Here is a 26,035-nt window from a genome sequence, read left to right on the forward strand (position 1 = left end):
AGAAGCATGACATGCTTCTGACTTATGGAAGGAGCCAAGCACATGCATTAATTTTCAAAAATAAATCTTCTTTTCCTCTTCAAAAAGCAACTTAATAGACTTAAAACAACACTAGACTTTATCAACAGATACTAGAAGGAATGTCATTTTGGATTTAAAGAAGGCAGTGCAGGTTAAAAGAGCTTAAATTTGCATTAAAGTATACTTCCTTTCTGTTAAAAATCAGTAAACTACAAAAGTGGAAAGTGATGTGTGAAATTAGTCCAAATGACTCTATTATGTGGTTTGGCTTAACTGTTTACAGAGATTGTATTTTGTTGGAAAGGGTGGATATTATTAGTGTTTATGGGGAAATGTCTTGTGTCAAAACAAAATGGTGTAATGAAATAATGAATTCATTAAACAAGGTTTAAAAGAGAAGTTAAATACCAGAGTTTCAAATTTCATGACAAGAATGGAAAACTTCCTATCATGGGAACAAACTTTCCTTCCCCCCTCATCAATGCAGTGAACAGTAGTTGTGAATCTTTAATATTGTTCCCTTGGTAGAAGTCTAAAATCACAGAATTACAGCATATCAGATTTGGAAGGGAACTCAGTGATCATTCAGTCCAAACCTATGCTATACTCCCAATAACAACATACCTAACAGTATTCTGAGGTGATTTGCTGATGTCTAAATATTCAAACTCTCAAAGGAAATTATAGTATATAAAGGATAGTAAAATAATAATGCAAAATTACATAAAAGAAATCAAATATATAAGATGAGATTAAATGAGTACTGAAATCTATATGTCCAAATTAATTTTGCAAATAGCTAGAAAAAGTAATATGGGAAAAGTACTCTGGAATATAAGAAATGAACTCTTGTATCCTTTGGAAGGGAAGGAGAGAAAATAATAATAATAATAAATCATAGTTTAAAAAACTAAAAAAAAAAGTATTTGCTCACAACAGCCCTGTGATATAGATTAAAACTTTTACAGATGTGGAAACTGAGGTTCAGAGAAATTAGCTAACTTTTGAACAAGGAGATGTCTGACCAAGATTAGAACCCAGATCTCTCTGGATTCCAGGTCCAATGCTTTTCTCATTGTATGACACTGACTCTATGTATGCTATAGACACTAACGTTCTGCCTTTTGTCAGCAAATAGCTAAATTTGGTGAAATCAAGTTGGAAATAGCTTCTATATCTGAGATTTGCCAGGGCAGATCAAAATTTCTGTGATGGAGGAGTCATTCATTAAAATGAACAATACTGTATTTTAATGGAAAGAAATAGAAGAAGGCACCAAAGGATCTGTGAGCTCATAAGCACTCCAATAATGCAGCTTGCAATCCATCTCTGCCTACCCACATGTGTGACTCGTCTCCATAAATGAAGCAATAGATCCCCCTAGTTCTCCTGACATCTCCTGAAATTGCATGAACATCAAAGGAGAATAGGGGCTGGTCATTAGTTATCACTAGGTTTGCTACATAATCAATCAGTTTTTTTTTCCTTATGAATTTTTTTACACTGCTTCTGTTATTCTCTCTTTGTAGGGTGAGATCCACTGCTGACACCCATGATGCAGCTCTCCATTAGCATTTGGGTGATTTTCAACTTCAGTTCTTTGGAGGTCATAATATTCTATGACTTGCAGGAATCATATAACGTAACTTAAGGAAAATCACTTTGCTGTCAAGAGGATGGAATGGAGTGAAGAAACACTTGAGATAGAGAGATCAATTAGGAGGTCGCTGCAACAGTCCAGGCAAGGAGTAATGAAGAAATGAGGCAGTGCAATGCAGAAAGAGCTGGACTTGGGAGTCAAGAAGATCAGTGGTCAAATCTGGCTTCAGACACTTTCTAACTTTGTGACCTTGGGCAAGTCCCTGAAACTGTCTCAGTTTTCTCATCTGTAAAATGGGTATAACAATAGCATCTATCTCCCAAGATTGTTGTTGGGATCAAATGAGATATTTGTAAAGCACTTTGTAAATTTTATATAATTGCTAGTTATTATTAATTAGCTAGTGATTGTGTGAGCAGTGAGAGAATGATAGATACCAAGTATATGGAGTTAGAAGTGACAGAATCTGGCAAATGATTGCATATGTAGAGTGAGGAAAACTGAGGAATTGAGGATAATACTGAGGTTCCAGGAACCTTGTTCTATAGCCAACCAAGTCAAGTTATGATAATTATCTCATTCTAATGGAAGGCACCATGATATAATATACATTGAAGTGGACTTGAATTATCTCATAGGATTATCAGTGATAACCTCCCACTGCTAGGAGACAGTGTGATGTAATGGAAAGACCACAAAACTGTAAGTCAAGGGATAGTATTTCTAGTTTGAGCTCTGCAATTTATTTATTGAGTGACCTTGAGCAAGTCATATCTCCTAGCTGGACTTCATTCATCAGTTTAAAAAAGGGGAGCTGGAAGTATATTAAATTATTCCCAAGACCCCTTCTAGCTCTAAAAGTTTATAATTAGAGATGGATGTCTTTCTCCTGAAGGCTTAATTTTCCTGTAGACAATGGTCTATCAGAATCATATCAGTGCTCTACTTCTTTCTACTTTCTCATTCATCTTAGCCTCAAAACAAAATAATTTAGACTGGCTAAGAACATCATGGCCACTGGCATTTTCCCACTTCCCCGTAATGTGCTTTCTATTCTTAAAACTCTTTCGGTTCCAAGACATAAAGTATATGCAGATAGAGGTGGCTGCCATGATTTAACCAAATAATGTTAAAATGAAAAAAAGGAAAAATTTACCTTAATCATTTAAGATGTGTGTCTTTTTATCCTTAGGTCTCTTCACATCATTAGAAATCTATTTATACTGACAGTCTGAACCTTTAGAGTATAATTCTTCTTGGACAGCAAATTAATTTATACCCATAAAATCGAGCAGATAATAAAGTACAGATCAACCATGTCTAGGCTTCAACAAAAAGTATCCATGTGATTTAGATATCATTTAGAAGTTAACACAAAATCGATATTTGACACTTTTAATATATTTAAATTATATGGTTGTAAAATGCATTAAGGATGTAATGGAAGAAAATAAAATTATTCTAAGCCTCCAAATTAAGTATAGTCAGCACCACAGACAACATATCATTTTCATTCTATTTCCTGTACTAAAGTTTTGAAACTTGATGTGAATAGATTTTGTGTAATTTTTCTATGAGGCTTATAATTTAATTCTACTATGATCGAAGAACAGAATTATGATTAGTTGTCACTTTTGAGAGCAGAAATTGGCTGTGGTTTGGCCTGCATTACTAATTCCTCGGCCGGACCCCTTTAATTTTTTTAAATTAATTTACAGAAGGCTATTCATGCTTCTCTGAGAAAAAGAGCACTTGAACAAAGGAGAATGAGTACAGTTATAGAAAAAATATTTTAGTGTTTCATGAAATTTAATTGAGTATGTGGGAAGATATTCAGTATGCATCCAATAAGTAAAATATAAGTCTGTTATAAGAGAGCTCTACATTTGGACAAACTCTTCATTTAAAAAAAAAATTATATGTATTTATAAAGGTGGTCCTCCAAAATTACAGAACCATGGAATTCTATACTTGGAAATAGCCTCAGGAGTTGCCTAATTCAATCCATATTCTAAAAAAATAATCTTCCTTATGAAATATTCAATAGAAGTTCATCCACCTCTCTGCTTGATGACTTCCAGTGAGGGAATGGGCTATATTCACTAAAGCCCCAAGATCATATTTCATCATGGTGTGGATGTCACCACTCATTCTCAAAAGTTATGATAATGAACTATCATAAAGCTAGAAAGACTTTCAATGCAGGCTTCCTGGTAGTGTTTGCTCCATCTAAGGACCAGTTTAGGTAAGTTAAGAGAGACATAGGAACTGAGGCTTGCTCCCAAACTAATAAATTGCTGTGGACTCTCCTGAGACAAGGAGATATTATCATTTGCAGAGGTAGAGAGAGCATCCACACTGATGAATTTGAGGATACTTAAAATTTTGAAGTATACAAGGTGATGATTAGTAAATAACCCTTTCATTAGCAAAAATTAGAAGCTGATAAGGAGGTCGCTTTTCTACACATGAGTGTGTCATTGTCTGTTATATTGATTTTCTCCAATTTATCCTGTATATAGCTTGTTAGACATAATTATTTACATGCTATCTCCTTAGTCTGTGACTCCCTTTAGTACAATGATTATTTTTGCCCTTCTTTGTATCCCATGAACAAAGTACCAGGCCAGACACATAGTAGGCACTTAATAAATGTTTATTGATTTTACTCTGTCATCAATATCGCTAATGTAATGATAATATTTCCAAGCACAAATTGTTGAGACCATGTGAGCTGACACTCCCTTGTGACCTAGATATAGGAATTTAATGGTATCCAATCATTTTTATTCTGTAGGATTTTGAAATGGAAAGAGCTTTTAAAGTCAAGTATTTACTTACTGCTAATTGTGTGGAAGCACTTTGCTACTCATTGCATATACACAGACAAAAATGAAATAGCTCCTGCTTTCAAGTAACATATTTTTGGGGCTGTCTCATCTAAGTCTCTTATTTTGCAGAAGAATAAACTAAGGGCTAGAAAGGGGAAATGGCTTATCCATAGCCCAAAGGTAGTAGCTATAGCAGAGAAAAGATTTGGACCCATGTCCTCTGGGTCCAAATGTGAAAAGTGTTCTCTCCACTAAACTACACTCTAATCAGTAGATCTTTGGCAGCAATCTGCTGAAAGCCTTGAAAAATGATCAAATAAAACACAGTTCTGAAATACTATAGATTGCTTTGCCATGCCTTGATTATTTAATAGATGTACCCATTACCATGCATACAACTTATGAATAATCTAGACTCTGGTAGTATTTCTAAATATGCAGACTATAAAGAATAACTTTAATATTACCTTCCTTGGCCTCTAAATGAATGGCTAGCCCTTCCTCCAAAATTAGAAGAAATTCATCGACAATTTAATTAAAGACATTCTTATTTATATTTCATCATTTCTTTAAGATAGACAGGAACTCTAAAGGATTTGGTGAGAGCCAAGGAAGCATATTGAGAGGGATAAAAAATGGCTTTTGAATTGACTCAACCTCCTTTATTTTTTTATTCTTTGCTTCCAATTTTACATTACAAAAGGAGGGGGAGAAAATGCCTTGTTGAAGACCAAGTGAACGTGCTAGATTTTACTGAAAAATCACTTCCGTCTGACTCAAGTCCTAAAACTAAAGGTTTGAATTTAGAATATTTTAAAGCCAAATGAGAAACTTTCTGCATTATTCATAAATGGAATAACCAGATAATCGAAGAACCATTTCTCCTAATGTTTTCATGTTATTTTCTTAATATAGCCCTGCTTTTCTTTGTTCTGCATTATTCCCCTTATTCTTTCTTTTCTTCATTAAAATTGGAATACTGCAGATGTGTCAAATACCTTGTGCCCAAGAAATTAAAACTCAAGACTTCCTATTCCTTCCTGACATCAATTTTTAAATGTACCTAAGTAGGTTTTATAACTCATTTGCAATTAGTACTATTATTTCATTGTGAGCACTAATATTTGACATCCATGTTCCTGCAGAAAGAAAAAGAAATTCTCAAATCATTCGCAATGCTGTTTTCTACCTTAATGCAGGGTTTCTATAAGCTTCTTCTTTAAGTATATTCTATAAATTCACAGAAAAATAGTTACCTAAGGAAATTTGAAGGACGCAGTTAAGAAAACTCTCTTTAAGTGAATTAATATTTTTAGGAAAGAATCAAGATCCTAAATGACCTCAATTAGTTTAGAATTATGGACTGAAGCTAAGATGAAAGTAAATGGGGCTAAATGTAAAGGCCTGTATTTGTGCCCAAAATATCTGCTCTCTAATTATAGCATGAAGAAACCTGGCTAGAAAGCAGTCAATGCAAAAAAAGGCCCATGGATTTTACTTGGCTATATTCTCAATATGAAACAGCAGTAAGATGTGGCAGCTTAAAAGTTTAATGGGATGTTTGCCGCTATTAATGGATGTTCAAAGGTAGGAAGTGATTAATCCTAGTGTACTCTCATGCTTAGACCACATATGATCCAGAGTATTGTGTCTAGTTCTGGGTACCATATTTTAGGAGAAATATGGATGTTGAGTCATTTCAGTCATGTCTGACTCATTTGGGGTTTTCTTGGCAAAGATACTGGAGTGGTTTCCCATTTTCTTCTCCAGCTCATTTTACAGACAAGGAAACTGAGGCAAACAGGGTTAAGTGACTTTCCCAGGGTCACACAGCTCGTAAATGTCTGAGGCCAGATTTGAACTCAGAAAGATGAGCCTTCCTGACTCCAGGCTTGGCACTGCACCCATTATTTATTGCCAGGGCAGCAAAAGAGAATAACTATGACACTAAGGAGATTGGATCAGTTAAATAAATTGGAGGTGTTTTTCCTGGAGAAAGTAAGACTTAGGGGTGACATAATAGCTATCTTCAAATATTTAAAGGTCAAGGGCTGGTATATAGAAGGAGCTTTACTTGTTCTACCTGGCTCCAGAGGGCAAAGCAATGATCATTGGGTAGAAGCTTAAAAGAGGCAGATTTCAATCAATTTGGGGGAAACTTCCTAACAAATCTGTCCAAAAATAGAACTAGTTGTCTTAGAAGTGATAAATTCTCTGTCATTGAACTTGTTCTGGCAGAGGTTACTTAAATGCAGATCACTTTTTAAGTGATCTATTTAATTAATAAATACATGGAATTTATACCTTTCTAAGGATTGGGCATACGACCTAGAAGACCCTTCCAACTCTAATTCCATGATTCTGTGAATTGAAATCAAGTTTAGTGGAGTCAAACTTAAATGGAACTGGATCTCTATTAACATTATCTATGTTGTACTGTATTTTATTTATTTTGTTAACCATTATCCAATTATATTTTAATCTGGTTCAGGTTTCACTCTGGAGTTTTGCAGGTGTCCTCAGTTCGACACCTGAGAAATAAACAATTCTGAAAAAATTCTATACAGCCACGCTACATTATTTCAGACCATATTGTTTATCTCAAGAAGAGGTTACAAGTGTTTTTGTTTCTTTAAGTAGTGTACAGGTTATAAATATTCAAGAATCAGAATTATAATAAATTAAAATAAAAGCAAGAAAGCAAGAGAGAAATAAGGAAGGAAGGGAGGAACAACAATTTTTTGTAGAGAAAATAAATATTTGGAGGAAACCCAAACTTGTGATTTAACTGGTGACAGGAACTCCCAATACAGAAACTTCCTCCACTAATGCATATCAATGACTCTTTTTAACTTTCAGAAACATAGGAACACAGGTTTAGAGTTGGAAGGAACATTGGAGGTCAACTAAACCAACCTCCTCACTTTCTAAACATAATCTTAGAGACTATAGTCTTCGAGAAGGGCACTATGAGGATAAGTGATGTCCCATAGTCATACTTGGAGTATGTTTCAGAATCACTACTTGAACCCAAGTCTTCTTAACTCCAAGGTTGGCCCTCCATCTACTATAACAAAATGGTTCCCATATGGGTTAAACGGATATGGGCTAAAAGTTGTAAAAAAGTTCTCCTTTATTCTGTATCCCATTCTTACCAAACCATCATTACCAAACCTATGTCCAACAAAATACCTAATAGGGGTTTGCAACAACCAACATCACTATAAGATTAATGGCATAATTTAATATAGACTCACAATGTTCATTTTTCCTAGTTTCATAAACTCAATTCTATCATCATCTAAAAACAGTTTGTTTTACCTTAACTGCCTGATGGAACATTTTATCTATTATAAATTACTTCATGTCAAAGACTTAGGTCCTTACTTCAATCAAATCAGCTTGGCCATTAAGGTAGCCAAGAAAGACAAAAAAATTTCAAGTTAAAAACAATCATCAAACTAGGTATACATGTAGATAGAAGAATGGTAACATACATTGCAAATTCAATACCATGGTATGTTGTTTCAAGGCATGATTGATTAAGATATGGGAACAAAAAAGAAAAAGAAAAATTCATGTTTGGAAATGGTAAGTTACAATTCTGTTATTAAGTATTCCAATTAGTACAATCAAAATTGTTATGCAAATTCTTACACTGCTGAATTTGTTATTTAAACTTATACAAATGCATTTTCAAGTGGATGTATGCAATAGCTGACTATATCATTGAAGCTGAGAGATGGGACAAGACATGTGTATTAGACAAGATTTAAAAATAACATCCCATATGTGGTTCTCTTCATTGGAGGCTTCCTATATGTCATAATGAGGTAAATTTTCTGGCTTTTATATAAAAAACAATATTTCAAAAAGTCTTATATTGTATACCCCTGGGTGTTGTACCCTAGTGGGCTACCTACTTTGTCCTGACTTTTAATAGAAGCAATGACATATGTAGAGACATGACACTGTGCTTTCCTTACTTTATAATATCACAGTCCCTTTCTGGAAAAGCATTTTTATTTTTCACTTTATTTCAATTCATTAAACTAAAGGTTGCAATATGTTTTCACTTTCTCTCCTATCATTGGATAAAAGGAATAAAAATTAGGTAAAAGTTGAGCATAGTGGCTAATATGTGGCAATTTTATTTTTCTCCACCACCAGGTCAATCTTCTTTGACTTTAAGAAATGAATGAAAAAAAATAATAGCTACACGTAGCAGAATAGAAACTGCATCCTATGGTAGAAAGAATCCTAGATTTTTCACATGGAAGACCTTGGTTCAAGCACTGATTGAGCAAGTCAGTATCCTTATTTGTAAGACAGAGGAAACAATACTTGCACTAGTATTCCACAGGATCATTGGAAGGAACCACTATATAAGTCTGAGCTAATATTATTTTCCCTTGACAAATGATGTGGTATTTACTTGAGATTAGAGGGTCGGAAATAGGTTTGATTCCTATTTTATAAGAACTGAAAAAATATATCATTATGGCAAATCAATGCACATATATGCGGTCAGTGATGGTAAGGTATTTATTATGTTAAGTGCCTTGAACTCACTGCATTTAAGAGGACAGTTCCTAGCACTCTGCTTTACACACAGCTGGAGCTCAGTCAATATTTGTTGATTGACTTGACTGCCTCTAGTGCCCTCTTCTGTTTAGAAAGTGATTTTCTTTACTGTAGGACAGAAATGTGTTTCAGTGAAACTTTTTATTCAAAGCCTAAAATGGTGGCAAACTAACTGAGGAAAGAAGATGAAACTCCAAGATGCCATGCCTCTCTCCTCTTGACCTAATTCTATAGCCTACATGTAAGGAGTGCCATCTAAATTCAGACTGAAGCTAACTTCATGCAAGGCTCTCAGCTTGGTACACATGTGGTTTTCAGTCCTCAGTTTGCTTGTTAATAAGAGCTAAATGTGTAGGTTGAAAAATCAGTGGCTGCCTCACTTTTTTTGCCTAGACTAAAATGGTCAGGAAGAATTAAAGATGAAAAAGATCATGAAGCTGTGACAGTATAATGTGAAACTATCTGCAATACTGCATTTAAAAATGTACTTATCAAGCAACTATCTTCCTTGTTCTTAATTAATGGAATAAATGAAACTCTAATAATCCATACTTTGTTTGAAAAGTGATAAAAGTAAAATGTTGCATTGGTGATATAGGAGAATAGACATCAAACACTACAGGTTTGTCCCAATGATGCTTTGATGTCTTGACATAGCGGTAGTTATTTTCTTTCTTGATGAGTAACCTTTCAGTAGAGAAGTACACGATCACACAATTTGAATATGTGTATATGTATACTGTATATATACATATGTATGTATACTATATATGTATACATACATATGTATATATATGAAATAATCCAATGTGAAGCCATTCTATTTTCTCAGTTTCACTTTTTGCTTTGCCTGAAGAAGCAATAAGTAGCCACACTTACCCAGATAACAAGGCTGCTTTTCTAGAAACCATATGCTAAACTATGGAAAACATTATCATGGTATAGCATATGCTCTGCAAGCCCCAGGACACAGATGGGTCTTGTTTCCTCTAGACAGCTGCAGCTGGGAAACAGCATTGCATCCTCCCATAGCTCCCTTTGGGTCATCATGAAATCTGAAGAGTTTGGGTCCTGTTATGCATTTCCTGAGCCATGATGTTATTGGGCAGACATTCTTTTATCACTGGAAATAGCGAATGGGCACAGCATGGTATTTCCACTAGCCTTATGGTGCACGTGTCTTCCCTGCTCTTTGGTGCCCTTTAAAGCTGGCCATATCCATAGCCAAGTATACAGCTCATTAGTCACTTTGCCTTTTGATTTGGATTTCAATATACTAAGCACCTACAGCTTTCAGAAACAGATTCAATACCCCTTCACATACCATATAATGTCAGCACTGTTTTCTCTTCTTAAAGGAGAACTTAGTGGAACTCATAATGTTTCTTGTCTTAATAAAAATTCTTAGGTTTATGTCCAAAGGGCTTTAGAAGAACCACTTGAAATGATTTATTTCTGCACTCCATCCTCCCCAACCCTCAAATAACCGAATTACATAAATAAAACATTATGTAAAAAGTGCTTTGGTACAATTTATGAGGAGTGAATTTCACAAGAGCTGGCTCATTGTAAAAAAATTCAACTTATCTTTTCCTGATCCTTTTATTCCCTAGAAAAAGAGAAATTTATGTCAGTTTGAAAAAAAATCTATTACTGTTTCTCATAACTGAATCCATTATTTTTCTCCATGATCCATCAGGTAAAAACAAGAATAATAGATTGCTTTGGCAAAGCCTTGAACATAAACGTTCCCAAGAATCAGATGCAATAAGTTAAACGTATTTTAGTGTGTACTGTAATTGAAAACAATAACCTTGCTTTTCCATTTTGAAATCAGGTTTTAGAGAAAAGTTCATAATTGTTACCTGTTACTAAAGGACAAATTATATAGTAGTTGAATTTGAACATATGGATTATTTCAGTTCATGCCTATAGAAAATCAAATAGGTTTATACTCTTAAAGTCTGCCTGAAATGTAGGTCATTTTGTTTCCCTTGGTCACCATAATAAGATTTTAACCTTTTTTCTGCCAGAGAATATTTAGTAGGTCCTTCAAATGTGATAGAGCAGAAGGCTGTTAACGAAGGACTAAAGCTGGCCCTATGCAGCTATCTACTCTCCCATCTCACTCTCCCTTCTATATACTCTATGATTCAGTGAAACTGACTTTTTTACTGTTTCTTACACAAATATTCCATTTCCCCATTCTAAGAAATTTCACTGGCTCTACCCCTGGAATGATCCCCTTCCTCTTCTCTGCCTCCTGACTTCTGGGGCTCCCTCCCTATTCCAGCTAAAACTTTACCTTCTACAATCAGCCTCCCCCAGTCTGCCTTAACCAGTGCCTTCCTTCTGTTTATTGCAGAGCCTTCTGAGCTCTTAATAGACCGATCAGCCACAGTCAGACACACTGTACATTGACCTAAATTCTATAATGTCATGGGTCCTCTTCAAGTACAAAGGATGAACAACAATCTCCATTTATCCTGAACATTTCTTGTTTGCATATAGTTGTTTGCATGTTATCTCTCCCATTAAATTGCAAGCTCCTTGAGGGCAAGGACTGTCTTTTGCCTTTCTTTGCGTCCTTGGCACAATAGCAGCATCTAATAAGTACTTCATAAGTGTTTATTGGCTGACTTACTACTCTTATCTTACATATTATCCTTCCTTATGGTGATGAGAAACCACAGCATGATCCAGTGAAAAGACTTCTAGATTTCAAGCCAGGCTACCTGAGTGAAAATCCTGATTCTTCTATTTCTTCACGTGCACAGTGATGTAGTTTCATCACATGACATATAAGGTTTCTTCCAGATCTTTATGATCTTGTGCTCCTATAGTTGACCACCATGTGGCCCTATACACTCACACTGGTGTAAACCCTTGGACGATCAGCCCTCATTTCCTCCTAGAGAGGGAACAAAGATAATGCTCACAATTTCTTTTCCATTAACTTAGTGTACCTTTCATGACAACCTGCACTCACAGAGTTCTCAGTGAGAGTGTGAATAAGTGCTGCTAATTGAAAGAGAAAGAATAGATTTTAATAAAAAATTTGAATATTGAAGGTCACACCATAAATGCAAATAGGAACCAAATCAGGTAACTTTCACAGCTATGGCTAGGGGGAAATTCTTAACCAAACCTAACCAAACAAAGGATAGAGGAGATTACAAAAGAGAAAATATATAACTGATGTAATAAGATTAAAAGTTTCTGGGCAAACAAAAATGAGAAGAGAAGTAGTCAACTAAGAAAAAAAATCTTTGCACCATATATCTCTGACAAATGTTTGATTTTTAAGATTTAAGTGCTTAATCGGTATTTGTTAATTATGTAATTGAATTTACACAAATATATAAGACCAAGTCAACAAGCATTTATTAAGCACCTTCTAAGTGTCAGGCACTGTGCTAAGCCCTAGGGATAAAAAGAAAGGCAAAAGACAGCCCCTGCTCTCAAGGAATTTGCAGTCTAATGAGGGAGGAAACATACAGACAACTATGTACAATAAAATATATGCAAGATAAATTAGAAATAAACAATAGAAGGAAGGCACTAAAATTAAGAAGGGCTAGCAAAGTATTCCTGTAGAGAAGTTGAAACTTGAAGAATACCAGAGAATCCAGACGGTAGAGACGAGAAGGGAGAGGAGAGGAGAGGAGAGAATTCCAGACATAGGGGATATACACTGAAAATACCTAAAGTAAGGAGACGCTAATCTTGTGTAAGGAACATTAAGGGGGTCAGTGTACTGAATTGTAGAGTAACTGGGGGAAATAAGGTATAAATAAACTAGAAAGGTAGGAAAGGGCCAGGTTGAAGGCCTTTATAAGCCAAAAAGAGGATTTTATATTTGATCCAGGAAGCAATAGGGAATCCTGACTTGTTACTCAGTGGATGAGGGGTTGAAGGATATAAACAAACAGTTCTCAAAAGAATTGTGAATTATTAAAAACCACATGAAAGATTGCTCTAAATCACTAATAAACATAAATGAAAGTAACCCTGTGGTCTCACTTCACAACTAGTACATTGGCAAAGATGACTAAAAATGAGAAAGTCAATGTGGGATGGGTAGTAGATTGTATACTAAATATTCTGTGAATTGATCTGTGAACCAGTCCAACTAATCTACAAAACAATTTGTAATTGTGCCCTTTTTAAAAGAAATTATTCAGGCTAATGACTGAAAAGACCTACGTTTTTCTTGCCAGAAAAGGATGGTCAAAGCTACAGCACAATTTAGGTCCAAAAGATTAGACGGAGAGAACTAGAGACAAACAGCACCCTCATTGCCAACTAGTGGTAACTTCATTTTTTCTTCAAATATAAAAAAGTATACTTTTCATGAAAACATAGAATTCCCCAGGAATTCTGGGACATATGAATTTTTTGCCTTGCTCAGATGATCTCTTTTTTTCCTAAACTAGTTGGATACCTATTTCCCAAACCTCCTGAGTTATATAGCTGTTTCTTATATATACATCAGAGTAGAATAACTCATCAACTTTGCAGTATGATTTTGCACATTAAGAAATTTAAAGTAAAGTTGATTATTCTCATATGACACATACTGTAGGTATATAGAAACCTCCCCATTTCCTTTTACAAAATGAGAGATATTTAAATTCTTTTCCTCAACAGCTGCTTCATTTTTCTACATAGCACAAAAAAAGTGCAATTACTCCCAGTACAATCAAGACATTTAATATGGGTTTACCATCATTGTAGTTACAGAATATTTTAAAAGAGAAGAGGGGGAAAATCTCAAAGCACAGGTCCTGCTGCGCAGCAAAGCAATCATATTCCTTCATAATAACAGCCAGATGAGATTCAGTGATCTGAGGAATAATGAATAACCACACTAATCAGCAAACAGGAAAATGCTGCCACAGTTAAGGGAGTAAAAATCGACCATCATCTGTTGATTCTTATGATCAGTATTTCAACTAATAAATAGAAATATCTTCAAAATGAAAAGGGAGAGAAGAACTTGTTTCCATTTATTTAATATTTCTAGGCAGGTAGCTGATAGAAGTATTATTTTCTCACTGTCCTGCAGTGTTGTCCAGGCAAAGAAATATAGTTATAATAATTTCTATAGCACATGGTCAAAGTCCCACAAAATGGAATCTCTTTCCTCACAGATTTTAAAACTAAGTTGATTTTGCAGTTAGTGGTTAAGTTGTGTTTCTGGACCAATCATTCGATTTGTTTATTCTTTGATGAACGTCCATTGTTCCATCTCTAGGTTCATCTAACAAAATTATCTGTATCCGAGTAAGAGGAAGAATCTGATTCATAATAATACTCCTCAAGACTCCAGTGCAGTGCTTCAAATGTTGGCCGATCTTTGGGTTCTGCATTCCAGCATTGCAACATGATGTTGTAGAGTTCCAATGGACAGTTATCTGGTTGAGGAAGTCTATAGTTTTGATCCAGTTTCTGGATTACCTGCATACCTGTCAAGCCTGAAAAGAAGAGAGAGAGAGAGAAACATGAACCCAATAGTTGAAAACATTTTTGAAATTATTTTTAGACACTTTTATTCCATGGTGTAATGAATAAAGAACTGGACAAATCATCCCCAGTGAACGTGTGTATCACATGATCTTCCTCCCAGACCATAGGGATTAAACCAAACCCTGCCCTTGGTAGTAGCTGTTTAAATTTATTTTGTGAGCAAAGGCAGAAGCTGTAAACCAGCTCATTCATTCAAGTTATCAACATCCCATGTAATCTATTAAGCTTCTATATGCATATTATGTGTATATATGTATACATACATATATATGTACGTATACATATATAGGCAATTCCGTACTTCTCCCTTCTAAGACTTTACAAAGCATCCCATTAATATCTAAACAGGTGATCTGCAGCAGAAGGGCAAGCTTTTGAGTAAATTACTTACCTGGATAAGGCATCTTGCCATAAGTAATGATTTCATAAAGAAGTATTCCAAATGACCACACATCAGACTTAATGCTGAATTTATGGGATCGAATGGCTTCAGGTGCTGTCCATTTCACTGGAAGCTTTATTTCTGGCTTAGATTCATAGATATCTTCATTTTCTACCTGTTAAAACATTGATAGAGCCAACCCAAACTGAAACGTTCCTCTTTTTTTCCCCTCATCATCTTTGTTCCTCTATAAACTGTCTCATTCCAAAACTAAATGGGAATGGAGTCTGCATGCCTTTTGCCTGGTTGAGAGTCATGGTGGCTAATGTAAAATCTGGCATACATTGTTACAAAATTTCATCAGGAGTCACCATCCATTCATTCAGCCAGTGCCAAGTGAGTGCCAACTAAGTGCAAGACAACATGCAAGGCACTGATAAAAGGATCCTGCTGGTACAGGGGGCCACATGGCAAAGCTGACTTCACATCTGGTCTTCAATAAATAGAACAAATGACAGCAAGAACTATGTGCTGTTTTCTGATTTACTGATGGTATTGAAGGGCCATTGACTCTGATAATTATCACTTAACCACTTTCTAGGACTAGAAAACAGACTCCAAATGATTTAAATGCCTATGTCCTCTCATTGTGGTTCTAATTAATTTACGTAAAGAGAGCATGATAGATTCATGAGAATTAAAGCGGTTATTTACTTGTAACTGAGCTACTCATACCACAAGCTTATTGACTAGAGAAACATGTTGAAAGTCACAATATTATACTTGGAGGAAAAATGGAATTATCTAATATGATATTATCTCATTTCTTATTTCAGCCCTGCTGAGACATAGCATCAAGTAATATATCAAAGCTGGAGAACCAGAGAAGAAGACTGACCAAAATGGCATAAAAGTAAACAAAGATGGGGTCACTCGCTTCAGAGAGAAAAGGAAAAGGGACAATGTTGAACAGAGTAATTGACCCTGTGATTTTCAACCAAAGATTCAATGTCATATGTATTTCCTCTTTGTATGTCCAAGTAGATATGACCATTTTTGTGTTTATGTATGTATATGCATATATGTAAAATGGTAGGAGGAAGGAAAGTTTAAGTGAGAGTATCTAAAAATACCAAAATATCTGAACAAAAAATTAAAAACTTTAGTCCAATATCCAATTAGTTTTAAATGTAGGTGTTTGGCATAATTCAATAGCCTACATATGTACATGGGTGTGTGACGAGGTCAAGGAAAGGGGGATGCCTATCTGCATAATCAAGACTTGGAGAGAGATTTTATGTGTAAAATGGTAGACACAGTATAGAATCATGTCATAGATACTCATGATGACCTCAGATCTAGAGATACATGAAGGCCAGGTAATCCAAGACAATCATTTTAAAAATCAGGAAACTGATGCCAGAGGAAGTAACGTGACTTAGCTGCTCACTTGAGAGTAATAAGCATTAAAGGCAGGATTTAAACTCAAGTCTTCTGACTGAAGAACCAATACTTTTTCTACAACCATTAGATTGTGAGCTCCTTGAAAGCAGGGAATGTATTTGCCTTTCTTTGTATGTCCAATGCTTAGAGAGATACCAGGAATGTGCTTAATAAATGCTTGCTATGTTAACTTGACCATGCTGCCTCCCTGTGAGAGATGAGGTAGGAATGTATGATGTGGGAATATACGTGACCATGTGACAGATTTATTTATCTGGAAAAGAAAGAAAAAAGAAAAGGTCAAAGGAGAAGACAGGAAGAAATTTTGTAGGGAAAAAATATCCAACCTAAAAGTGGGTGGAAACTGAGAGAACAGAAAAGTGGCCTACTTTAGTAGCTAGCCCAGTTAGGCCCCAGTATATTTTCACATAAATTGACATATGTGTTTCTTCACAACCTAAGGTGTATCAGGTCATGCTTCCATACTATCTAAAGTCTATTAAGGTTATACATAAGAACATCCAAGAGAAGTCATCTTTCCCTCAAAAGAGTCCCTCTAGCCTGTTCCTTCAAATCTGAGCTCAAGTTGGAAGGCAAATAGCACCTTCTGCCTCCCAAGTTACCCTTAATCTCACTGTTACCAGTTTAATCTGGGGGACACATTTATAAAGGCTACCAGAAAATCAGAAAAAAACATCCCTTTCTTTGACTAGATAGCCATCTTCCCAACCTAACTGCCTTGCCTGTAAAGTGCCCCTTTCCTCATTGTCCCCTTTCTTCAGATCTATTGTTCTGACAGAAGCTGCCCTTCAGGCCAGGTACCTCCCTAATAAGCAAGGCCATAGGAAGCATAACATATTATCATATTATTACATAGCTATGTGGCTACACAAGTTTCTAGAAATGTTGACTGATTAATTTAGTATAACAGGGTTATAAACAAAAATAACAGCTACCTTTTACATAGCTCTTTAGGATTTGCAAAGCATTTTCTAAATATTGCTTCTCTTGATCTTCACAACAACCCTATGAGGTAGATGCCACTCTTATTCCTATTTTGCAGTTGGGGCAACTTCAACAGAGAAAGGTTAAGTGATTTGCCGAAGGTCAAACAGCTAAATACCTGAGACAAGATTTGAAGGCGGGTCTTCCTGACCCTAAGTCAAGTACTTTATCTACTACTCCACTTATTTCAACTTTATTCTCTAAACAAGACCTGATTCTCAAAATTACCAACTTTTGGTATGGATGACTCCATAAAGCTGTCATTCTCAAACTGTGGCCTCTGTCTGACTGATGGCATGTGAGATCTCTTTATGTGGTGCACAAGCTATTCTCTTACAGAATTAAGGTTTATAAAAAAGGATACATACACTTTCATTCTCAGCATAAATTAACTCACTCAAGAATCTAACATTGAACTGTCAACAAAAGCAGTACCATTTTTCAAAAAATTGATTTTGATGAACTAATTTTTTGGGGGCACAATAGGCTGGTACAGTTGCTCTGTAGGGTCATGTGTACCTAATGAAATTGTGCATGAACCAAGAGTTTGAGAAATATTGTTTTAAGGATTGATAGTGAGTCTTTGAATTCCAATGCAAAAAAAAATTACCAATGTAAAGACCCACCATGCAATTTTACCTTAAAAACTCTTGCAAGTCCAAAGTCTGCCACTTTGTAAACATTGTGTTCACCAACAAGGACATTTCTGGCAGCCAGATCTCTGTGAATGTAGTTCTGGGATTCAAGGTAAGCCATTCCTGAGGCAACTTGGGCTGCCATGTCCAGCTGTTGAGGCAGATGGATTTTGGACCCAGCATCATCTAAACAAGAGAGAAGGGGGGAAAGATTATAACAGTATGTCAAATAATTACACTGTTCCGATGACTTCTATTTATCTGAATGTTTACATGGTCATTAACGGGGTTAATGCTTATAGGATTAATTCATGAATTAGTAAATACAAACCAGTTCAACAACTGAAATCTCAAGAAATAAGAAGAAAAATACCTTAACAATTTCAAGCATACTTTTACTGCCAACTAGTAGTTGTCTTCTCATCCTTATGCCTTGTCATCTACTGTTCTTAAGAATGTGTTCCCACCTTCCTTAATGCCTTCCAACCCTGGCTCACAGACTTTCTCTTTCCCTTCACTGCCATAGACTTTGATATTTAAATCAATAATCATTCTAACTCTGGCCTAATTACCCAAACTAGAGACCATGTACTAGAGGAACTTTCGGTCTGGGACCTCACTGTAGTACCTTTTCTGGAGCACTTTTTCAGGACCTAGCTAAGCTTTATTTAACCTCCTCACCAACTGACTCATGCATATTCTTCTCCCTCATTTCCACTCCCCCTGCCCAATCATCTTCCAATCTCCACTTCTGGAAAGTATAAACTTAGATCAAATAAATACTGCCATTTTTCTCAAATGAGGAGAGTCAATCTACTCTCCTGTAGCCCCACAAACATACACTTCATGAAGAACAGACTCACATCCCTATCTATTAGTATTCTTTTCATTCTTTAAAGGTTTTAATCTAGGTCCCACCTTGTCTCTAATCTTCCTAGTTAAAATCAATCAATCAATAAGCATGTATTATATGTCTTCTGTATGTCAGGAATTGTGGTAGGTGCTAGGAATACAAAGACAAAAAAAATCCTTGTTCTCAGGAAATTTATATTTTGTTAGGAGAAACAACATACATATACAAGCAGATGTAGAATAAATAAAAAGTGGTTATATACAAAGTAGTATTAGAGGAAAAGTGCTAGTAGTTGGAGGGAGATCAGGAAAGGCTTTTATGTAGGTGACGCTTAAGCTTGGTCTGAAAGGAAGTTAGATTTATTTTTTTTTTAATTTTTAAAAATTTTTTTTATTTTTTTGTTTTCAACATTTACTTCCACAAGATTTTGAGTTCCAAATTTTCACCCCATCTCACCCCCCCACCCCCAAATGGCATGCATTCTAAATACCCCTTCCCCTAGTCTGCCTTCCCTTCTATCTCTCCTCCCCTTCTCTTATCCCCTTCCCCTTCAATTTTCCTGTAGGGCAGAATGGATTTCTGTACCCCATTTCCTGTATTTCTTATTTCCCAGTTGCATGTGAAAACATTTTTTTTAAACATGTGTTTTTAAAACTTTGGGTTCCAAATTTTCTCCCTTCCTCCCTCCCCACCCACCTTCATTGAAAAGGCAAGCAACTCAATATAGGTTATACATGTGCAGTTATGCAAAACACTTCCATATTAGACATGCTGTGAAAAACTAACTCTATTTCCCTTAATCCTATCCCACCCTCCCCCCATTCATTCTATTCTTTCTTTTGACCCTGTTCCTCCTCAGAAGTATTTGCTTCTGATTACTCCCTTTCCCAATCTGCCCTCCTCTCTATCATTCCCCTACTCTCTTGTCCCCTTCCCCCCCATTTTCCTGTAGGGTAAGACAGATTTCCACACCCAATTGAGTGTGTATGTTATTCCCTCCTTAAGTCAAATCCTATGAGGATAAGATTCACTCATTCCCTCTCATCTTCCCCTGTTTCCCCTCCACTGTAAAAGCCTTTTCTTTTCTGTTTTGTTTTTTTTTGGTGGGATAATTTACCCCATTCTACCTCTCCCTTTCTCCTTCTCCTAGTACATTCCTCTCTCACCCCTTAATTTTATTCTCCAGATGTGACCCCTTCATTTTCAACTCACCCTGTGCCCTCTATCTATCTATCTATGTCTATATATACGTACATATAATTTTTTTCCCCTCCAATTACCCTAATACTGACAAAGGTCTCATGAGTTACAAATATCATCTTTCCATGCAGGAAAGTAAACAGTTCAACCTTAATAAGTCTCTTATGATTTTCTCTTTCCTGTTTACCTCTTCATGTTCCACTTGAGTCTTGTATTTGAAAATCAAATTTTCTATTCAACTCTGGTCTTTTCATCAAGAATGCTTGAAAGTCCTCTATTTCACTGAATGACCATTTTTCCCCCTGCAGGATTATACTCAGTTTTGCTGGGTAGGTGATTCTCGGTTGTAATCCTATCTCTTTTGCTCTCTGGAATATTATATTCCATGCCCTGTGGTCCTTTAACGTAGAAGCAGCTAAATCTTGTGTTATCCTGATTGTGTTTCCACAATACTTGAATTGTTTCTTTCTGGCTGCTTGTAATATTTTCTCCTAGACCTGGGAACTCTGGAATTTGGCTACAGTATTCCTAGGAGTTTTCCTTTGGGGATCTCTTCAGGAGGAGATTGGTGGATTCTTTCCATTTCTATTTTGCTCTCTGGTTCTAAAATATCAGGACAGTTTTCCTGGATAATTTCTTGAAAGATGATGACTAGGCTCTCTTTTTGATCATGGCTTTCAGATAGTCCAATAATTTTTAAATTCTCTCTCCTGGATCTATTTTCCAGGTCAGTTGTTTTTCCAATGAGATATTTCACATTGTTTTCTAATTTTTCATTCTTTTGGATTTGTTTTACAGTGCCTTGATTTCTCATAAAGTCACTAGCTTCCAATTGCTCTATTCTAATTTTTAAGGAAGTATTTTCTTCAGTAATCTTTTGGACTTCCTTTTCCATTTGGCCAATTTTGCTTTTTAGGGCATTCTTCTCCTCATTGGCTTTTTGGACCTCTTTTGCCATTTGGGTTAGGCTATTTTTTAAGGTGTTATTTTCTTCAGTATTTTTTTGGGTCTCTTTTAGGAAGCTGTTGACTTGTTTTTCGTGATTTTCTTGCATCACTCCCAGTTTTTCCTCTACTTCTCTTACTTGCTGCTCAAAATCCCTTTTTAGCTCTTCCAAGGCCTGGGACTGATTCATATTTTTCTTGGAGGCTTTGGATGTAGGAGCTTAGGCTTTGTTGTCTTCTTCTGGTTGTATGTTTTGATCTTCTTTGTCACCAAAGTAAGATAATATAGTCTGACTCTTTTTGCGCTGCTTACTCATGATCCCAGCCAATTACTTGAGTTTTAAACTCTTTGTTAAGGTAAAAGTCTGCTTCCAATGTGAAGAGTGTACTGTCCCAAGCTTTGGGGGTTTATACAGCTGTTTTCAGAGGTACTTCTAGGGACCTGTAAATTTTCAGTTCTTCCAAGGTGCTATGATAAGGGGCAAGGTGTTTCCTCTCCACCCCCACAACTAGCTTCACCACACCAGCATTCCTCCTCACCCCAGGACTACCCTTCAGAACTGTGACCCAGATCCAAGGGTGGGCAAAGCAAGAGATTCCTGCCTCAGCACCTGGCAAAGAGATCCTTGCAATACCACTCTGATCAGCCACTCGATTCCCCCTCAGTCTGTGGGCCGGAAGCTCAGGAAAAAGCCATGGCCCTAGGCCGCGCTTGAGATTTGTGACTGAGACCTAGCTCCTCTCTAACCGCAGTCACAGATTTTTCCCACTGACCTTCTAAGTTGTCTTTGGCGTTCGTGGGTTGAAAAGTCTGGAAATTGCCACAGCTGCCCGAGATTCAGTCGTCTGAGGCCTGCTCCAGAGTTGCTGTGGTCTGCACACCCATGCCAAACTGCGCTCCTCTCCCCGCCCTGTGCAATATACCTTCCTGATCAACCATCCAGCCTGTCTTTGGCTGGAAATCTGTTTCACTCTGTCTTTTTGTGGGTTCTGCTGCTTTAGAAATTGTTTAGAGCCATTTTTTTTAGGTATTTGGAGGGGTTTGGGGGAGAGCTCAAGACAGTCACTGCTTTCCCTTTGCCATCTTGGCTCTGCCCCTGGAAGCTTCTCGAAATGAGAGATTTATGAGGCAGATTGAAGAAGCAATACATGCCAGGTATCAGAGATGGCCAGTGCAAAGACATAGGGATAGGAGATGAAGTATCATGTGTGAGGAAAACAGAGAAGACCAGTTTGGCTTGACTATGGAGAATGGGAAGGGGAGTAATACATAATAAGATTGGAACGATATGTTGGGGCCAAGTTGTGAAGACCTATAAAATCCAAACGAAAAGGGTTTGTATTTTATCCCTTAGGCAATAGGGAGCCACCGGAGTTTATCGAGTAGGAAATGAACATGGTTAGATCTGTATTTAAGGAACATTGCTTAACTTAATGGATTGGAGTAGACAGGGACAAGGCAGGGAAATCAATTAGAAGGAGATTGCAATAATCCAGGCAAGAAATAATAAGGGTTTGAATTAGAGTGGTGCCTGTGTAAGTAGAGAGAAGGGGAGAAAGGCAGGACAAAATGTTGTAGAGGTGGAAATGACAAGACTTGGCAAATGATCGCATATATAAAGTAAGAGAAAATCAAGATAAGATAATAGAGGTCGCAAACCTGAGAGACTGGAAAAATATTGATGCCATTGACAGAAAGAGAGAAGTTCAGTAAAGGGGAGGGTTTGAGAGGAAAGATCATAAGCTCCGTTTTAAAAATGTTGAGTTCACTAGGATATGTTGAGATCACTAAAAGTGATCCATCCCTCAAATCTCTCATGCCTCTCTTTTTGACTCTTATGCCCGTTGATTATTCCAACTTTATTATAGTGATTTGTGTACTGTTCTTATCCTTCCTACCAGATTGCTCCTTGAGGATAAAGAATGTGTCTTATATCTTATTTCTTCTTTGTATCCCTAGTGCCTAGCACTGTGTCTCTTAGGTATCAGGTGCTAAATAAATGTTTGTTGAATGAAATGAGAGTAAATTTAATCTCTTCCCTGCTAGAGGTCAAAGCTCTTAGTTTTACACATGGGGGATAGAATCTAAGGCATCATCTGATTTAAGCTTATCTGTAATTGCCTGTAGTTATTCAGATATTGACCTTCCCACCATTCTGAGGTACAGAGAAGGCCCTTATTCCTTCATTAGAAATTAACTATGAAAAGTAACAGAGCTGTCTGAGTTGTTGCATGGGAACCCTGAGGTCTCAAGGATGTGTTCATTCTGTTTGTAGCCCTGGGTGTCTAATGTATATGTAGATGTTCCTTTTTAAATCCTGATATGTTTTTAGTAGGCTGTGTACCCCCTTAAGGCCCTGAGATGCCTTCAGCATGTGTCATCTCTAATAACAAACACAGCTTCTCCAGCTACCCATTAGTAGGGCCTAAGGACAGAACATAAGTTTTCTTACCAAGGACAGGTTGGTCCAAAGCCATAAGGTATAGTGTGTGACTTTCTGTGACTTTGTTAAATGAAGTTGTTTATCCCCTGAGATGTATTTTAGTTACCAAAAGGTTATTAGATGGGAACATTAGGCTCACAAATAGTTAGAGGATATTCCTCTTCACCACTTCTATAAGATTTAAAAGAAAAATCCCTACAAACCCTGGAGACATAAATAAACAAAATCCAACATGAGCTCACCCATTAGCATGAGTTTTACTTTGATAAGAAGATCCTGTGACTGGTCAGACTATTTCACTGAATGAGTAATTTTGCAATATAGTGAGAAGAACACTGGATTACAAGTCAGAAGAGCTAGGTTTTAGACACAGCTCTGACATTGATTAGCCATGAGAAGCATGAAGTCTTTCCTCCTGATCCTTCTAACTGCTAGTGCCCTCCTTCATTAAACTACTCACTATTAATTTTGCCTTCATCCTACACACCCATATATGTATGTATATATATGTATATACACCCTAATGCTAATTATAATTACATTATGATAAATAACTTATTATTAATTATTATTTATATTAATCAATATTATAATTATATTATGAGAAGTAACTTAGAAGTATATTATGATAAGTAAACTGAGACAAAGAAAGGTTAAAAGACTAAACCAAGGTCTCAAAGCTAGTCATTCAGTGACAGATTCTAAACTAGAATCAAAGCCATCATCACATGGTGGCCATACTTTTGGGGATGAGTCTATCTGTTTTCAGCTAGCTGGTCCTCTTCCAACAGGCATAGAATCTGTCACTAGGTCTGTACTTAAAATGTTGCTAGCTTAATAGAACCTTCCAGAACTTTCATTCCACTAACATGGCCTTGAACATGGTCAGTTCACCACTAGGTAGATGATTAGAACTTCATTGGAAATACAGAACCCATGACTAAAATTATTTCCGTTACAATCCTCCTCCAAGCACATCACTGTGACAAGGTTGAAAGAGGCCCAGAATCCTACTCAGAAGAGCTGGCTCTGACATTTATCAACTGTGATACCATGGCAAAATCAATTAACCTCTCTGAGCCTCAGTTCTCTTCCCTTGCAATTCCCTGTGCAATGAAGATAAAGATATCTAAATCAGAGTTACTGTGAAGAATTTCTTTCTAAACTGAAAAGTGCCATATTGTTAGCTATTATTATTACTACTTCACTTATTAATGAGAGCTAAACTATTTCAAGAGGAATTACGAAGCTTGGTAGTGTCAAACTCAAATAGAAATGACGACCACTAAACCACATATAAGGATCCCTGCGGTTTGCATGTTGACTTAGAAAACCACATATTAACATTATCTGTGCTCTATTGTATTTTTATTTATTTTGTTAAATATTTTCCAATTACATTTTAATCTAGGTCAGGCTGTGTATTTGACACCTCTGATATAGGTGGTAAAAATAAATTAATAATTCTATGGTGCCCGTCCATCATCACCAAGGCAGAATGGTGCTGTTCTGACTGACAATCATTTCTACTTTGTGATATCTGATCCAATCAACAATGAAATGAAGGCAAAATTCTACCTAGTCATGAATCAGTGTTAGAAAAATGACATTTATATTAATTCATATGGAAGTAACCTATTAATTCCTTTCTCCAATGGTAGCTCAGATTGGAGAGACCACCGATGAGGGAGTCAGGGATGCTTTGGACTTCTGGAAGAAAATACTTTGGCTGCTTCAAAAGAATGCCATAACAAGTGACTTTTGAGACCCAGAAATTCATGGGCCAATGGAATCATGGGATTACAGATTTTGAGCTAGAAGATATCTCAAAAACCATCTAGTTCAACCCCCTTGTTTTATAGCTGAGAAAAATGAGGCCAAAAGAGGTTTAGTGATTTGCCTAAGGTCACCAGAGTACCAAGTGGGATATGAAGCTGGGTCTTCTGACACCTAATCCAGCATGCCTTATACTGCACCATGCTGCTCTCAATGTTAAGAACTTCCCAGATTTTCAAACAGCAAAAAAGTGTGGAATCTTCTAAAAGAAAAAAAAAACTTATCTGCCCTTTGCTCTGAGTTGTTTCCTTGAGAATATCTCTAGGTTTATTTGAGTATCTGCCTGTGAATTTCAGAAAAGAATTGGTTTGGTGGGGAACACCGGCTAGGATTGATTTTATGGAAAAGGAAATATCTGCTATTCTTTAAAGAAGAGTTTTACTAAATTAACTAACAAGAAGAAAAATAAAACCAAGCTTTTTGTATTTATCCTCTATGTTTTGGAATATAATAAATTGGACATTTGCTACAGATATTGCTTGAGAGGAGATGCGGTTGGACTTGTAATGTCATGACAGTAGCAAAAATCCCTCCACCAACGTAGCAATTTATCATTACATTATGGTCTTGAAATGTTACCTGAGGCATCAAGAGGTTAAGTGTTTTGCCCAGCATCATGAAGCCAGCCATGTGTCAGAAACAGACCTTGAACCCAAATCTTCCTGCTTTTATCTACTGTCACACTCCCTTTTATCTGCTACTGGCATTGCTAAAGTTTCTGAATGAAA

General features: G+C 36.4%; 1 protein-coding gene across 1 annotated transcript in view; it reads right to left on the minus strand.

The window, feature by feature from the left end:
- Positions 1–13,733: 13,733 nt before the first annotated feature.
- The window catches only part of FRK (fyn related Src family tyrosine kinase), a 119,814-nt gene continuing 107,512 nt past the window's right edge, over positions 13,734–26,035 (minus strand). The window contains exons 6-8 of the mRNA XM_027848626.1: positions 18,035–18,216; positions 14,957–15,122; positions 13,734–14,513 (exon numbers count right to left, since the gene is read on the minus strand). Of these exons, the coding sequence (XP_027704427.1) occupies positions 14,296–14,513; positions 14,957–15,122; positions 18,035–18,216 (566 nt within the window). The 3' untranslated portion in view covers positions 13,734–14,295. The remainder of the gene's footprint in view (positions 14,514–14,956; positions 15,123–18,034; positions 18,217–26,035) is intronic.

This window comes from Vombatus ursinus, unplaced genomic scaffold (assembly GCF_900497805.2).
Source record: "Vombatus ursinus unplaced genomic scaffold, bare-nosed wombat genome assembly UNPS02006779.1, whole genome shotgun sequence".
Lineage (NCBI taxonomy): Eukaryota > Metazoa > Chordata > Mammalia > Diprotodontia > Vombatidae > Vombatus > Vombatus ursinus.